Source organism: Molothrus aeneus, chromosome 6 (genome assembly GCF_037042795.1).
Source record: "Molothrus aeneus isolate 106 chromosome 6, BPBGC_Maene_1.0, whole genome shotgun sequence".
Classification (NCBI taxonomy): domain Eukaryota; kingdom Metazoa; phylum Chordata; class Aves; order Passeriformes; family Icteridae; genus Molothrus; species Molothrus aeneus.
In genome coordinates, this window is record NC_089651.1 from 17,629,275 (window position 1) to 17,647,508 (window position 18,234).

At 42.5% G+C, this 18,234-nt stretch overlaps 1 protein-coding gene across 5 annotated transcripts in view; it reads right to left on the reverse strand.

Annotated features, from left to right (window-relative positions):
• The window catches only part of TSPAN4 (tetraspanin 4), a 420,491-nt gene that overhangs the window by 174,944 nt on the left and 227,313 nt on the right, over positions 1 to 18,234 (reverse strand). For 3 of the 5 annotated variants that reach the window (XM_066552988.1, XM_066552989.1, XM_066552990.1), the window contains one exon: positions 16,139 to 16,218. In XM_066552988.1, coding sequence (XP_066409085.1) covers positions 16,139 to 16,201 — 63 coding nt within the window. In that variant the 5' untranslated portion in view covers positions 16,202 to 16,218. Of the gene's footprint in view, positions 1 to 16,138; positions 16,911 to 18,234 lie in introns of those variants that run through there. The other 2 variants (XM_066552991.1, XM_066552987.1) reach the window with 2 other exon arrangements.

Sequence of the window (18,234 nt, forward strand, 5' to 3'; positions counted from 1 at the left end):
TTCAGGAAGGACTGATAAGGGCATAACCACTGGAGAGGTCACTCTACTGAAAGATCCCTGTAACCTACAAAGACAATACTGAGTGATCAGAGGAAACTGTATCTTTAAAACTACAGCTGTAGGAGTACATATCTTTGATTAAAATTACCATCTTAACCTTCAGAGCAAGCAGAAAATGCCAGTGAAACCCAGATCTTACTGGAAACTGTGGAATTAGTCACACTGGTTTCAAGAGAATTGAAACACCATTATGGGCTTTATGTGCATGTTCTGAACCTTCCCAGTTAAGATAGCCATCAACAATACTAAAAATCAGTTGCAATAAAACCATCCAGAGGAAATGTTTAGCTCAATTCCTGCAACAAAGAGAAGGGAGACATTCAGATGAGTGGCCACTTTTGCAAAGGCAGAATCAGTAGCAAACCTTCTTTAGGATCTCTTCCTTAAAGAATATAAGGAGAAGCTGGAATCAGTAGGGAAAATGCTGGGTCACAGAAGTCACAGAATCAAGCAGTTCAGAGCAGTAAGCAGATTAGAAGACTGGCACTGGTTCTCCTCAGTGATGTGCTGAGAGGAAATCACAGTGCAGGAAAAACTATGCTAAGTACTGCTGATTAAAGATTTGAAAACGACAAATAAGAAGGGTGCTTTGTAAGGCACACAAATCAAAGTTACACTTTTAAAGTGTGAATGATACATGCAAATTCCAAATCAGGGCATCAGCACTCCTGTACTTCCTCACTTCCCCAACACCTAAGCCTGGACATGCTTGAGATCTTCCTGCTACTCACAAGTTTCTTCAGACAATGAGTGATGGCTGGTGACATAATTTCTCAATAATCAAAGTAGCGTCATATGTGCAACTACAGGAGTGTGGTCTGGTATCACAGTCCATAGCACCTCCATCAGACATGACATCACTACAAGAAGTGGGAAGAATTCTCCCTAGGAACTGGCATGTGTAACCCTTCAAAGACAAATAATTTTCTCAACCAAATGATCCACAGCTTCTAAAAATTACACAAATCCCATAGGAGGCAGAATGGAAGCTGTCCTGGGCACATCAGCAGCCACTTTGACTTGCAGAAAAATAAAAAGCACCTTCAATTCTGTTTATACCAAATGTTGCCAAGATATCAAAACTAAGAACCTATTAGAGACTCACTCAAAATACAACAGTGCTGCTGCCTCTGTCCCTGTGAATCTGCTATGCTCTTTAACAGGCACGTGCTCCTCTAAAACACAGGAAGTGCAGAGGTTTACAAATTAATGCTACATTTTATTTTGTTTCTGTAGAGCTGCTTTCACATTTTATGAACCTGGTCAACTAACTCATAAGTAAACATTTTTAATAGCTTATTCAGCTCTGCCTGATAGCAGAATTAAACTCTCCCAGTTGTATGATCCTTCTGTCAGGCTTACAGGTAGTAGATTAAAAGGAACAGTTAAGAACTTAGGATCAAAGGTAATTTAAAAGACTGCCATGTATAAACACTATCTAGATCACTGCACAAACCTGGATTGTCAAGGGCAACTTATAAAGTTCAAGCTAGTAATAAAACTTCCTGCTCAATTAATAGTATTTTCAAAAGAAGCAGACAGCAAGTTTCAGCTTCCCAGAAGAGAGCACCTAACAATTAGGGACAAATAACCAGGGCAGAGCAGACAACTTAAGAGACAACTCATTAATATTTCCTTGGTGACAAAATCTTGTTAGGGAGACACAGGTCCTCCAGTTCCAATGATCCAAGGTGCTTCTTCTCAAAACTCATGAAAGTGCAGTCTATATGAATGAAGTAATAAAAAATAATACCAGAATATCCCTGTCAACATTGTCTACACAACGATATTCGTGCAATATTCATCTAAAGAATAAACCCACCAGTGTGTGCCTGCAGAGACAGAGTAAATCTCCAAGAGAGGCAAAAGAGCAAAAACAGAGGTCAGAAAGGGCAAGTTCCAAAGCAGAGATTTGTGGAGGGATAAGAGGATGCCTGCTAGCCCAGCAGCACCACAGAAACAAGGCAGGAGCAGTTTTTCTTGGTAGGTAATTTGTAAGATTGCAGATATATTCTTCTGAGATTACCAAAGTCCCTAAAATTATTCAGGACACAAGTCCAAGCCCTCTACAGCTGGTTTTTAAGCAGAGCCTATTTTGTAGTTTTCATAAAAACAAACCCAGTATGAGATGCAGCAGTAGGCACAGAGGTAGGAGGTGAAAATTAAATGCAATCTGACAAAAGGTTATCACAGTGTTACAAGAAAACTCAGTCTTGCTGTGCCATTCTCAGGACGTTTCTCACTTGAAAAAAGGGATTTAAGCAGACAATTAGAAGCAGAGCATCCAAGACCACTGAAACTGCTTCAGCCTTCTGCCTTTCACATAAATCCTGGATTATATGACACTACAGACAAGCCAAGCCTGGTTAACACTTCTGCTCAGGCTTGACATTTGCTAAGAGAATCACATGAGTCTGAAACAAGAGAGGTGAGGACCCATTTTCTCGAATTCATGTCACAGTTGCCTTGTTCAAGGGCAAAGCTTCTTCTGTCTTCTGCAGGCAGAAGGAGAGAGCCTTGAAATAAAACTTCAAAGGACTCAAACCATATTCAGCTGTAATAGAAATTCAGCAGGACATGGATATTTAAGTCTTATTAGTCCTTTTGAAGACACAGTCTCAAAATTGTCACTATCATAAAATCTCCCCAGTGTGGATGACTCAGTCATCCCCAATCATAGAAAATATAAAGTAATTAATGACCAAGAAGTGACAACAGCTTGAAGAAGTTAAAGAAACATACAGGCTCTTCAAACATTCTCTTTTTTCTTTCCTCCTACTGTATGTATATAACTGTACACTCTAAATAACACGGACTCAAAGCACAATTCTTGTGGAATGCCTTCACTTCCAGCTGTAACATCTGACAATTTTTTTCTCTTCTGGCACAGCTATTAACCACCTAATAGCCTGGAATGGCTGCTGTTAGATAATTGCTTTTGTAAGGAGATATTTTTTTCCAAAAGACTAAAAGTTCTGCTCTCCTGAATATTTTCCCAATTTATATATAAGAATTATTTTTAAATAATGCATTTAATTTTAAACAGAAAAGTAAATTAAGAAAACCCTGCAAACAAAGCCAGTCTAAAATTTTACTGGTTTTTATTTAATCTCCTTCAAAGTTTTAAAAGCAGTGTCTGTAATAGACAACAGAATTGTACAGTTAATGACCTGCAGTTAAGCTGTCTGACACGAGCAAAATGACCCCAGTGAGGGAGATGAGCACTGGGTCCTGCAGCACAAACATGGTGATGGTGGCTTTGTAGAGGCCTACACTGAGCTCACAGTACTGATCTTAGAGCAGCCCTATAGAAGCAAGGATTTTCTTTGATGATATTGCTCAAGTGGTTTTCTGAGAAGAAAAGCATTTTTTTTCATGCCTCAGGTATTGTTTTTATTTGGATAGAAAGGGATATTGTTTGTTTTAAATCTTTTGAGACTTCCCCAGTTATGTTAGTGATAATCTATTTTATCAAGAAGTTTCAAAGAGGTAAGTAAATAGCCCGGTTTGTGAATTCCTTCCCTAAAATGTAACCTACCAAAAAAGTCTACTGAGACTTCCTATTCCATTATCTGTGGATCTTGGTAAAGTAATTACTTTATATTATACCCCTCCTATATATACACAGTGCCTGTCATCTCATAACTTGTACTATGTATTTAATGAAAATTTATATGATCTTCTCTTAATATCCCTAAATATTGATATAAGTTATCCCCCCTAGAACAAAATACACCTGTCCCAATATATGCACCTACTATTTTGGTGTAATCATTACAACTTCCAGATCTGAGGGATCTCTTAAGTTCCACTGCCGTCACTTGTTATTCCAAATTCTAAGGGAAACAGGATCTTGTTAGCCAAAACTGAACACCCACTCACAAAAACTCAGTTATCTCACTCTCTCAAACACATGCACACACACACTCATGTAGTGATGAAACGGTTTGGATAAAACAAGTGATTCTACATTTCACACAAAGCAAGAGTATGTCTGAGGTGAATATCCAGCTGCTGTTTCTTATAGCTCTTCGTGGGTTTCTTTTAAGCATCTGCTTGTCCAGGTCAGGACAAAATCAGCAGCAGCATTGAATTGTCACAACAAAGCTTCTTCAGACCTTTTGGAAGGCTCTGGAGATCTCAGAAAATGTGTCCAGGGCTTTGATAAACTTGTAAAATCTTCTTACTGTCCCTTTTTATGAAGCTCAGCTTTTCCTGATGAAACCTACCTCTTCATGTACTGGAGAAGAGCCTCATTCCACGATGCTGGCATATACCAGTACTCCCCTCACCATTCCCACCAAACCCTCACCAGCAAACACCATTGGTAGGTAACAGCAGCACCAAGAAAGGCTGTGCTTGATCCTGTAACTGCAACCCCACAGAGAGGCTCTGTTCCCTCTCCTTCTCCCCATTCCCTGTGCAGAGGTAGAGGTACAGCTATGGACTGGCACAAGGACGTGTCTCCAGCCTGAAAGCCACAACACTGAAACCCTCCCTTAAGCGATGCTGACACGGGCGTCCCTGCTGCCCACCTCCTCCTGCAGGAGGAACCGCACAGCACCGGCGTTCAGGAGCTCCAGGCTGGACAGCTCCGTGTGCTCGGCAGCTCCATCTGAGCCCTCTGGCACTGCCTGCCTTGTCTTTGGCAGCAGAAGCCACATAAACTTTGCAGTAGAGTCCATGGGTAGATGAGGCTTAAAGGTTTGGAGCTAATTAACACAGCACAACTGTAGGGAAACCAGCTGTGCCCCTGCAGCTTCCCCACTTTACAAATACTGCTTAGAAAGAAAGGATAAAGCATTTGGCATTAGGGGCAAGAGCCTAATTCAGAAACATAACAAAGCAGGTGAAGCTGCAGAGACAAAACCAAAAATCCAACTAAAACTATTGTGTGCAGCACTGCATCTGTGAGAAACCTCACACATAGTCAGAATACAAGTTAAACTGGACTAATACTTGGGGAAAATGGACCTGTTTGGTAAACTAGGGGAAGATTTGACAACTCTATTGAGCAACTGAAATAGTCCATAACTGCTAATGATGCCTGTGATGAGAAAAAGATGGCTGTTTTACTGGGCATACTGGGAATTTGAGCCTGTAACTTGCTGTGCAAGCTAACAGCTCCTGTTATACCAGCAGACAGCAAAGCATGTGCCAAGACTATGTGAATCCTACAGAGCTCCCAGCCCACTGACACTGTGTGACCAAAGAACCTTTCCACTTTTATAGCCGTAGTAAAAGAAGGGGAAAGATCCCAAAAGCTCAACATGTGGCTGAAATAAAAAAATTAACAAAGTATTGCCAGTTATGACAAAACGAGATGATGCACAAAGAGGATTAACTCACAAACAATAAGCAAAGGCAAGCAATGCAAAAACAGGTACTGATGGCATCAAATGTGACTGAAGCATGAAGGCCTGGCTCAGATCTCACCAGCAATATGGAGCATTTGTGCAGCTGCTCAGCCACGTGATAAGGACAAGTGCACATGCTGCACCAAATGGTTTACAGTATGACACCCCTTATTGCTTTCAACTTGCATTTTCTTTCTTATGCTTGGTAACTTTTCATTTTATGTCTGTGCCAGGGAGCTGCAATATCATCACTTGAATGTTTCCTGGACAAAAGCATGCCATGAACAGAGCAATGTCATGATGTGCTTGCAGTGTCACAAACAATTTCATAATACAAATGAAGCTTGGATCAAAGCTAAACCCCGTAGGAAATTTTAAAAGTGGCAATGTATGCAGAAGTTGTAAAAGTCCCATGGAGTTAAAATCATATTCTTTCAGAAAGAAATAGAGTGACGTGAAAAAGTACAACCAGCTGAAGAGGAATATGCCAGAGAATTTTGTACTTCTTAGTTGGCCAGTTATATTTGGAGCCCATGGAAAATAGGGTACAAGTGCCAAATCCAGGGGACAACAAAGTACTACATACAGACAGACATATATACTCCTCCAGCTAGGTGGGGTGAGATCTATAATGAAGGGCCTTCTGCTGTTTTCATAATTTCACATCAGAATTAGGGAGTTACTACAATGGATTTGGCTGCAAAGGGAGTGCTCCCAATACATGCACAGGGAAATCCACACTGCCATGGCAGCGAAGCCAACATGTAACTGTCAGCAGCTTGTGCTAAAAATACTAAGCTAGGAACTGAATAGGTTGGATATTGTTCTAGAGACAGAAATTTCAACTGCGGTGACAAAGACTGAAATATATCCAAGCTCCAGCCTGAAAATAATAACTTCTGGGTAGAGCAAGTAGAACTTAAGAGATAGGTACCAGTAGCTAAGAAATCAAAGGAAAACAAAACCTGTGTTTGATGAAAGACCAGAGCCTTAATCTTGAAATCCTATTGAGTATTTGCTGAGAAATGAAGACAGAAAGAAATTCAGTACTTAAAAAATGCAAGAATTTCATCTAAGACTTTACTGGAGTACTGAAACATCCCTTTAGTGTCAGCAGTGGAAAACACCATGGCACTGTCCAGTCTGTGTTTTTTCAGGATTAAAATTTAACCAATAGCATAAGTAGAGACACATGCTCTCCTTAGGTACAGGATGTTTTTCTCAGTGACTGTTAGTCAATGTTTCTCCAAGAATTACCTACCTAAAACATACTTACAAAGGGAAATTGGAGTGAGAGAAGGGATAAGTGTTGTAATTAACACACAAGAGCATAATCAAGGAGACAGACTGGTGAGAGTATGGTAAAAATGTTTCAGGTCCTGCAAATTTACCCAAATAATAAAAATGGAAGTAATCATAAATTACACACAGGGTTTCAGTGATGCTTATTCATATAAATAGATCCTAACTTACTACACTGCTTCTTTGCCTCTGAGTTGAATCTGAGATCTCCCTGTGGCACTGGAACAGGAATTTTATCTGCCCTATGATCCCCCTGAAACAAGTATTGTTTGCTGCCATGTTATTACAGCTTTTCAGAATGCAACAGTGCTGACATGGAAAAGGGAGGAAAATGTTTTGCTGGAAATGTTAAAGACATTCCCCAGTTTGGCTACCAAAACCACTGTGATCATGTTTACCTCTAGGTTCAGCTTTCCCCAGTAAGGAGCACCAGGAAAAGCCTGACTGAAGAGAAGCAGTGGAGCTGCACGCTCCAGCCGTGACACGGAGCTCTAACACCCCAACCAAGAGGCACGCGGAGATCCCTCAGCACATCTGCCAGGCAGGGGAGGGCAGGGGCACCAAAGCAGCACAAGACACAGGCAACTCATTCTCCATGGTACAAACTGAATCCCGTCACTGACAAAGGACAGGGAGCCATGAAAAGCTGAAAACGAGCTCTTACTGGTTATAATACATATGGTTGAGATTAATGGACTCATGCACGCTCAAATTGGTTTTCTTTGCATTGAAAGAGGAGCCATAAAGCTCTCAGGGTCTCTCCTTTTTCACACCAGACTTTTATTACTATACACTCTGGGGTTTGCAAACACCAGGGAAGTACTAACTCACTGCAAAAGTGAAAATGTCTTGTGGCAGGAGGTCCTGAAATGATCCGTGAATAAACAATGAAATAATGTCTGTTTTTCATGCTAAAGATGCTTCAGTATATTTTTTGGTAATGGCAGCATATGTGCATAGGACATATTGACCACTCCTGTCTTCTTCATTTTAGTTTACAAAGTCATTGTAAAACTATCAAGTTTTCTTCATTAATAAGTACAAAGCAGATGGTAGATGTGTTAAAACTCTGGCCTTCAATGATTGGAACTTAGAACAGACTGCAAGTGGCAGTGGAACTCAATTAATACCCAGAGTTCCAGTTATTTTGTTCAAGAAAATGGTATTGAATATGTCACCCTCAGCTCCTTCCCAGGCTGCTACAGATGAACTAGCGAAAAGATTTATTGAGACATAAATAACCAATTTGTCCTACAACCTTGGATGAATGTGACTTACAAAACAAGAGTACAAATGTTCAGCTGGCCAATATGAAGGCAGTCTATTTACAAACATTTACAAACTTGTCAGGAGCAATGTGGTGGAAAGCATACAACTGAAGTTTAATTTGTAGGGGGACTTTAGGACAAAAGCAATGTAATAAACTGGCAACAAATAACTACATTTAAAGTTCTGCCTTCTACTGGGGAAAAGAGGATATGAAAATTGTTACTGAAAGAAAACCAAGAAATTATTTGAATACTTCAGCAATTCACAACAAACCGGAGCTCTGTTTTACATTTTACAGAAGAGCCATAAGTCCATCTGCCCCAGTATACACCTTAAAACAGCCAGTGGTGAATACTGAGGGAGTAGGGAATGTCAGCAATGTCACAGAAATGCTCTATAGCAAGATGACCTCGGGAAGAATCCAAATGTTCAACAAAACCAAACGCACTCATGTATGGTGCTTGCCAAGGAGATGTGCACCTTGCCACTACTACAGGTGACTTCCAGCATGTCCCAGGACCTGTGACAAGACAGGAAATTGCAAGTACCACTAATGGGAGAGCACAGCACGGCAGGGGAAAAATCTCTTAGAACTTCCAAAGCCGAGAACTGCCTCCTATGGAGGAAGCCATTGAGCCTTTCCAAGTGCAGCAGCACAAAGAGGAACTTAGTCTTGGTGCTCGTAGAGTGTTGCAGTGTGTCGCCGAATATTTAATAGTAGAGTAGTGAATGAATGCATTTACTGACAATATAACATTTTCTCTGCACTGTCTCTTCTAAATGTTGTGTAAGACAGCAAGGATAAAACAACTGGCAATTGAAGAAGGAAGGAGAAAGTCTAAAATAAGTTGGAGCCACTATCTAATTCTGCCACAGCAGCTGCTGGCTGCTATCTAGTATATAACTGTGTGTCTATTTGTGATTGTGTGAGACTCACTCAAAACCATACAGATCAGAAAGACTCCAACATTAAGATGACATAGATCAATACCTGCTGCAGCTGCACTCTATTTAAAGTACCCGAGAACAAATAAAGTTGCTATGGCCAAGGAAATAGTAAAAAGGGCTATGTGAGCAATCTGGAAAAGCAAGCAGGGGAAAAAAAAAACCCACAACCAACCAACAAACCCAAACCAAACAAACATCCAAAAATTTTGAAGGTCTGTGTATAAAACCTTAAAAGACCAAGTGATTCTAGTCCTTTGTCATTTTATATCAAACCTTGTGCCTCATTCAAACCACTATTTCAAATGTTCAGTGTTCACCTTTAGAACAAGCCTCAGCTGCAACATGTTATAAGGCTCTGCAGGCATTCACACTTGACACAGGCAGGAAGGGTTTTTTGGAGAAGAGGTTTTAATACTGAAGACAGACTTAAGATGTGTTTCAGTATGACAGTCTAATTACAGGCTGCAATTTCAATTTCATTTACTTCTGTTGCGTCTCATGATGGCTTAACATTTCCCAGAGAAACAATTACAGGACAGTACTAAGAACACAATTTACTGTCTCCAATCTTCATGAATATGCAGAATTCATTCCACTCAACACCATATTTCATTTCTGACCCTGCGGTGCTCAGTTTACACTAAAAATAACAGAAACAAGTACCTCTATATAGATATAGATATAGATATATAGATACTGTATATTATTCAACCTTGTACAGATTTGCAACCTTAGCCAAAAGTTACATTCTAAGTAAATAAATCACACTGTAGTAATAACAGCTATAATGATCTAAAAATAGTGCCTGGAGAAAAAATGAGACTGGTATTTCATCCTCCTGTATACCCTGTGGATACAGAGTTGCAAACAATACCCTGGCCAAAAAGTATGGGGATTTTTCTTCTAAAATAAAGGCCCAAATGGGGTGAAAGGGATGTAACACACGGGCAGAATGAACTATGAGGTGACAGCATATGTTGTAGCAGTTATTTGATCATAGCCCCAGCAATGAGAAATCCTGTGTAAGAAAGAACTGGCTAGCCTTCAAAAGTCTTCAAGCCAAGAAAAGAAGGAAGAGGAATAATGACAAAAATGATCTCACCTGGCTTTTTTCTTTCTTTGTGTAGGTCAAAGTATTGGCTGCAATAGATTTAGTAGCTGTCATTGTCCAGAAGAGGGAATTATGTCTGCAGCCTTTTGCCTCAGTGCTTTAAAGAGGCCAGTTTGTCCACTCCTGCAACACGGCCATATCCTGAGGGGCCTACTCACTGCTTATCAATGTGATAGCAAACATACCTAATGCTATGAAACTGCTCTTGTCTTGAGCCACAGAAGCAGTAAGCAATTTGAAAATAGTATCTATTATATGGTCAACTTTAAAGTAACTTTTTTCCTCTATTAACAGCCTTCTGAACCTGTTTTCCTAAGGAAAAGAAGATTATGAAAAAGAATTGTGTTGGCTGAGTATCCCATGAATAACTCATGAGCCCATTTCCCACTGTTAGCGTGAGCTGACAAATACACATTCTTCTAAAGTCATTAACTTCCTAAAAATTTTCAGAAAGTATGCATTTAGATAGCAAATGTAGCTCTTAGCAATGCCTTCACCAGGAGATATGACTCCAGCATGATCCTTGGTCCCTATTAGACATCAGGACCCACACAGCAGAGGGACAGTATGAATGGTGCCACTGTGGAGAAAGCTCTAATTGGTGCCCGTATAAATCAGACGTCAGGTAATACAATCATCTCTCTCTCACACTTGAGATCAGCTCTCAATAGTTCTGCTTCTCATGGAAATGCCATTTTTAAAGTCTGTAATTCCCACATCAAATGACCTTTCTTTAAAGGCAATGCTCCTCAAAAATACATCCTCAGAGAAGCCTCAGAAAGATGTCAGTCAGACTGAGCAGTTTCTGGAAGGGGCAAGTAACAAAAGAGAATCAGAAACTCAGAGGCAGCTAGAGAAAATGAATTTCTGGGGTAAACTTCCCATGTTTTAATTGCACAGCAGCAAAGCCTGCTTTGCTGATTAATCAGACACCTTTCACACATTTGAAAACACAGTCTGACTTACTTCTAATCAAACTTTCTTCTCAGAGCAGTGCCCAGCTGGTGGGGATGTGACTGAGGTGGGCAGAAGGGCACCCAGCAGCTGCAACTGGTGAGCTCAGCCCCATGGGATGAGCTGCAGCCCTTGCCCATCAGAGAAGAACATCTGCACATAATGATGATGAAATGGGGGACCTGCTTTCAAAATAGCTTACTGCTCTATCGGTAATTCTTTTTCCACTAATTTAAGACTGCAGCCAAGTATAACCACAAAATGATTGTTGTCCCCAGCCACTAACAATCTGTAGAGATTCTGGCTGTTTTAACCATCAATCTCATTCAGCTGACTGATAGAGGATGCAGATGAAGGAAAAGGAATCCACTTCAATGAAATCAGCTGCTTCTCTAACAAAATTCTCCACCTTCCAGCCAACAGCTCTTCTCAAGCTAATAATGTCAGATGGTTTCCCAACAAGGTACAGTGAAATGAAGAGACACCCCTCTAGCTTTACCCTCTGGCCAAATTTGGCCAGGATCACTTGAACACAATCCAGTACCCCATGGTGCATTTTCAGACCAAGCTGTTCCCTTCCCCAGCTGTCCTGCGCAGTCAGTCTTCCACATATTATAAACATTTGCATAGTTCTTACAAGACAACCTGTGCTGCTGGAGTGCAAGGAAGTAAAATGATGCCAGTAATGAGGGATTCTCATTTTCATTACTTCCTCTCCTTCTAATTAAATGTGAGTAATGTTGGCAGTATCACCAGTGCACCAGGCCAGGAGTACTCATTGGTGCAGAGCTTCTCAAACTGTGGTTCACAAACTATCGGCAGCAACAAAGACAGAGGAGAGACCCAGAGCTGGACCCTAGAATCAGATTGAACAGGTTCTTGGGGTTTTTCCCACACAGATCCTGGTGCATTCACTAGTGCTACCTGCCACTTTCTTGGCTCTGTGTTTTCATACATTTCAGATTTGCACTTTGTGGCTTACAAGCCAAGATAAAGCATTTCCAGGGCTGTATCAGTTGGGAATTTTAATATGGACCAAATGGCAAAAGAAAGAAAAGTGCCTTGCCTCAACTCTTCATCCAGGAAGGTGGAAAGCAGAGCTCCAGCTGCTCATTTCGGCCACAGTGTGTCCAGCAGATGGCAACTCCCAAGTTTTCAAGAGAGCAGAGACTATTCCCCTGCATCACTGGGAGGCTACCCAATGAAATTAGAGATTTCACAAAACTTTTTGAGAGCTTTGACTGCTTTCTAGTGCATACAAATGTAGTATGTTTTACCAATGGAAAGGAGACACATGCACAGAAATAACTAATGGTAAGTTTGATAAATAATAAGCTTTTCTGCCTCCTTTCTTTTTGTTGCCATCTCCTCTTTATAACTAGATTTCTAACAACAGCATTTTGATGTTGAATTTCTCTATTGGTTAAAGCATTACCTGAAGAGTCAGCTAATGCTATTCAGTTATTTGAAGGGCAAACTGCTACCTCTCTAGGTGGTTTTCCATAGCACAGGATCTAAGGAAAGCACAAGCCATTGGCAACAGAACTACAGTTAGCAAATTTCCTTTTTTGAGTCTTGAAGGTTTGGGAGCTAGAAGTTAAAACAAGTAGGGATGCTGCATAAGTCAAGGAGATTAAGGGAATGATGCTTTTCTTTCTACAGAGCTCTCTCAGCCTTTAGGATATAGCCCATCTTTTTCACAAAGAAAAAGAAAAGAAAAAAGAGAGAAGGCACCACATCCTTGGATTAAAAGCACAGGAAAAGTTTGTTTTACTGACTGTGAAGAAATGCTGGATGTCTGGAGGAGAATGTGGAAAACAATTGTTCTTCCCTGGGTATGTCACAGAGAAATAAAAATATTTCATTACGAAATAAAAACATTCTGCTCTGCGATCATCTGAGGTGATCTTCAGTCTCAAGGGTTCAGCAATTCAACAAATGAAAATCTAAGTCAATAAAAATGAATGAAGCCAGGCAAGTATTCTGTATCAGGTGACAAAAGTTATTTTGGGAGCTTACAAACCAGTGAGTGCAGTGATACAATAATGGCTCATCTGCATCTGGCACTGTTCCAGGGAATGGCCTCTGATGGAAATTCCCATTAGAGAAGCAGTGCTGCTCTCTGATATTGTTTTGCCCGTGCTTCAGAACCTTAATACCCCAGAGTAGCTGCAAATGCACCAAGAGCAATTTGCACAGGGCTCCTCATGGAGAAATGAGCTATTTTAGGAGTATCCAATTCTTTTCTCTATAATAATAGCTGCTAGTCTTCTGTACCAATGGACTGATTCAGCATCAACACTGACAAGGTACTTCAGTCTCTGACACTTGTGAAGGAGCTTTGTGCTCCCTTTAACCATCAGAAAGGGGAGGAGAAATTTGCTCTGTTTCCAGTTATATGACAGCTTTTAAAAATTTTACAGCATGAGCACAGCACCTAATCCAACAAAGTCTGCCAAGAACATTTAAAATCAGGGTCTCAGAGAATTTGCTTCCTATAAATTCACCAGTATTGTAAGGAAAGGATCTTTCCCTCAGAAAGGCAGCACAAATCCCACTGGAGTTGCACAGGGCTGAGGACTGTTTTCTGCCACATTGTGGGAAAGACAGCTGAAAGTACTGGGAAATAGGCTGTAGGGATGCAAAAAATGTACTGGAGTTAATGAATAGGAACAGGAAGAAGAAGATGAAAATATGATTTCTGACAGAAATCAAAGCATTTTCTCAAAACAGAATCAAGAGCAGGAACAGGCTATAATAGGCATTTAATTCATTTAATGCAATGACTGCTCTCAATACATGAAAAATAAATTCCTCTTCCTACCTAAACTATTGCCTGTTACTAACCAACTACCTAGAGGAGGGTGGAGAGGAAAGGTGGAGCCAGCAAAACTTCCTTGAGCATGTATGCAAAGATAAATCCTATATTCCTGCAGAGATGCTCTCCTGTAATTTCACAAAGTAAAACGTGACAGATAACTAAAAACAACATGAAAAACAAAACAACAGAATCGTCAACCTGTAATCATTCTAAGATTTCTGATCACTAGAAATGGGAATTTTTTTCTCCTTTTACCAAGGAGAGGCTAGCCAGTACCTTTAAAAATCATCTCTTTTCAGTTACTTTCTTCACTGTGAGAAGGTGAAGAGCTGCATCTATTACAACTCCATGCTGTGCAAACCTCATTTGAACATGATGATCATCCATCACTCCTGCTGTGCAGGTAGCATGTGAAAGGGAAACAAACCAGAGATCGTGCTGCAGTCAGTATGTGACACCACCCACTGCCCTGCTCGCATGCTTCAGTTCACCTAGAGCCCAGCTGCCACACAGGCATTCTCTTTTTGGGACCCCTGCCTTTTCTCTGCCTCCAAGCATAGCTTAGAGCAGCTCTGATGGTTTTAGGAGGGAGACAGAAACCTCTCTTTCTCTCCCAAAATATTAAGGCGTTCCTACTGAAAAGCATGCCAAAGATATATCATTATGTGCAACCTTGCCTTTGTAAATACACACACATTACTTGCAGCAGAACCTCTTCTCATCACGTGGATATGTTTCAGTGGAAGATAAATATTGCAAGAGAAATCAGAATGCCTGTATCCTTTGAGGCAGTGCTGTGCATAATCCTGAAAAGAGCTATTAATGCCAGCACCCTACTTCTTTTCTCTAACTCACACTTCAACTAACTGTCAGTGCTATCTATAATCTCAACCAGGGACAGTCAGTAGAGGCACAAAACTTAAAAAAGCAAGAAAGATATTGTTTGTCTTTTTCAGAAAGCTCTGGAGTAAGCTGCAATAAATATTAGATGATTTTTAGGGAAGCAGAAGCAACCAGAATTAGCCTTGAAAGACAGAACACAGCCTTAACAACACTCTTTCTACCAACTCACCTAGGATGCAAAGAGAGCAGCTTCCTTGTGTTTCACAGCTCTGGTTAGTGCTGTGCCAATTCAGGGGACTTGCACTAGTTTGTCACCTCCTGACTCTTGGTATGGCTCAGGTCAGCAGGAGTTGCCTGCACCTTGTGTTTTCTGATGCACTGCAGCATGCCTGGCTTCGAACAGCTGTACAGCAGCGCACACTAGAGAACAATTCTCTCCATCTCACAGCCCTCTGAGCACCTCCAACAAGTCAGGAGAGCACAGCCAGTAACAGGGCACAGTAACATCCAGCTGCAAACACACACCCCCTCCTTAAGTGCCACGACAGGAGGGGTGTCACTCCACAATACGCCTCATTTCCCTCAGCATGTTCATAAGCTACTTGGGAGGAACAAGCCCTCTAAAGGCACCTCCTGAGGATCGTGTAACAGACCTTCCCATGTATGATTCTGGACAAGAAACTGAACTAGAAATCCTGTCCTGCCCTAGCAAACATGCTACTACTCCCTTTTTTACAGGACTAACAGCATTTGTGACGTGGGTCCCCCCCACTCGCTTCTTTAGTCTCAGCTACAGCCTACACTCCATTACAAGGGAGTTAAATGCCCAGCCACCTAATTTATTAAAAAGATGATGACACACGCATGCCTCACAGTGATTTGATAAGCTCCTGGCACAGAGCAGCAGCCCCAGAAGCAGAGAGGAGCGCTCTGGTCTCTCTCCACCCACGTCTTCAACAGGGAATGGCAGTGCCAGGACCCACCACTGACAGCAACAGAGAATGATTACCTAGAGATTCCTGATACAGGCTTTAATGTGCTGATGTACCAAGTATGCATCATGCCATCTGCAATAAAGCAACAGATGTAAGCACGTGCTGAACCTCACAACCATGAATGGTCTCAGCTATTTCTCTAGGACTATGCATAACTTTTGAGGCAAACACATAAGAATGAAAGATCAGGGCACAAAAAAGTATAAGCTCTCACTGGAACAAAGTGATGAAAGCATTCATGCAACTGACCTCTATAAACACACTCTTTTGTCTTCTACCACAGTTTTGAAATGCAGCTGGAGGCCAGGAAATGAGAGGATGAAAAAAACCCTCTACAGGTTATCTTTGCAAATTAATGAGGCCACAAAAGCAGTAGCCTAGGCACCACTTTGTTCAAGTTTAAAAGCAGCAACAAGTTCACCTTCCATCTCAGTAAACAGACACAAAAACCATTCCACAGTTCCAAACATGTACTCACCCAGAAGAGAAGGTTGAAAACAAACATTAGGTACTTGATACACTGCAGGCAGTTGTGAGCCATGCTGCACCTCTTCAGTTCTAGGAGAAAAATAAATGAGAGATCCAGGTAAAAGACAACGTACTTGTTTCCCTTGGGGGTCGTGTACTTAGCCTTGGTGGCCTTCGGGCCAGGGTTGGTATGAAATCCAAAAAAAGAGTTGCTGGCAGCCCCAAACTGGCCACCATACATGCTGCTGTATCGACGGAAGGCGCCATTTGGGAAACTGTAATCCTTGCTGTCCAGGGAAGGGCTCCTGTGATAGGTGGACTCATCGGTGCTGGACCTGCGCATGGTGGCTTCAGCTGTCCCGTTCCTGCTGCTCTGACAGCCGTCGGCGAAAGGTTGGTGATCTTCCTTCCTTCCTCCTCCTTCTCCTCGCTAAGAATCCCCTATTGCTTTGCACCAGCTGTTCTTTCGTCTGCCATCCTGCCAAGGAGTTACGCGTGCTGTGCGGCAGCAAAGTTGGTGAACTGAAGTCTGCTTAGCCAGAAGTTAGGGAGCAGCGTGCTTCCATATGAGAAAGACTTCTGCACAAGTAAACATTCCCGTCACTGTCACGATCGTCCCTCCCGGCCCACCCCGCTACCAGGGAAGGAAAAATCAGACAGAGATATACTGTACCCAGAGCAAAGAATTTTTAAAAAAGGAACCGTGACCTCGCTCGGCTCGCAAATGCCATACAAAACCCCGGCTCCGCATGCCACGCACAGACAAGAGAGCGCCGCTGCCCGAGACCCGCGGCAGGCAGGGGCAGGGATTATCCGAAAGGCGAGCAGCTGCCGTGGCGCTTTCCCGCCGCCCGCATCGCTGCGCCCCGCGCCGCCGGGCTCACTCGGCGCATCCCCGCATCCCGCTCCCGCGGCGGCCGCCTGTGGAACGCCGGCCCCGGCGCTCCATTCCCGGCGTGGCCGCCCCTCCTCCGAGCGCCGCGCCAATGGCGCTGCCCGCCCGCCCGGCCCCGGCCCACGGCCCGCCCTCACAGCCCCGCCCGGGGCCGCGGCTCCCCCCCGCCCCCAAACTCCGAGCGCGGCGAAACCGCGCGGAGCCCCGACCTGGGCGCAGGTGGCTGTGCGGGGCTGCCCGGGTGCGCAGGCGGCGCTGCCGAAAGGAACGGGAATAAGTGCGTGCAGTGAAGGATTGGTACGCAAAAGCGCCGGGGATGCTCCGCGGGGAGCGGGGTCAGGACACACCGTGCTCCCCTTGTCGGAAGGCTCGTTTGTTCCGCTGCAGATCCATCACCGGGATGCTCCTAATTCGCTCCGTCCCACGGAATCATCACTCAGCAACACGAATGGCCAGGTCATTTGTCCCCTGTCAGAACGCACTGATCGGCATCAAGCTCCGTACGCTGGGGAGCACTTCCCTACAATCTGACAGCTCCCACAGGCAGTAAAGAGTTGAAAATGTGCCATACACAACTTTTCCGGGAAGGAAATATCTTACTGAAACTGTGGCAATTACAGTATTAATACTCAGGAAAGCAAGACTCATTTACCATCTTTGCCCCAAACTCCCTGTGCAAGTAATTCACTCGTCTCTGTATATGCCACCTCCTTATCTGTCTGCCTCCCTCTCTGTCTGCCCTTTGATTTTGACTGCAACTTACTGAAACTACATCAAAAGATGGCTGGCTAACATTTTTTTACAACGCCTGCCCAGCAGAGAATTAATCAAGATGAAAACAGATTTCCTTCCTCAAGCATCTTGCCAGTCTCAGCATAAATCAAGAGACATGGGCACCAATTAATTAAAGAACAAATTAGTAAAAGTAAAATAAGCTGGTTTTGCACATAGCCTAAGCAGTTCACCCCTGCAAACTACCCTCTAATTCTGTTAATTAACAAACTGCAAACTTAGAGTCTAATTACTTCTCCTCATTTCCTCCACAAACTATAAATACACTGACCATACCTGGTGCAAACTTTAGAAAGAAAGAACCTGAGCACAAAACACAAGGGTAACAACTCCTGCACCATCTGTCTCAGTAACTTTGATGAGTTACAACTTTCCAGTTTTTTATTTCCCTACCTCCAAAATTAGTTTTCTACTCCCCT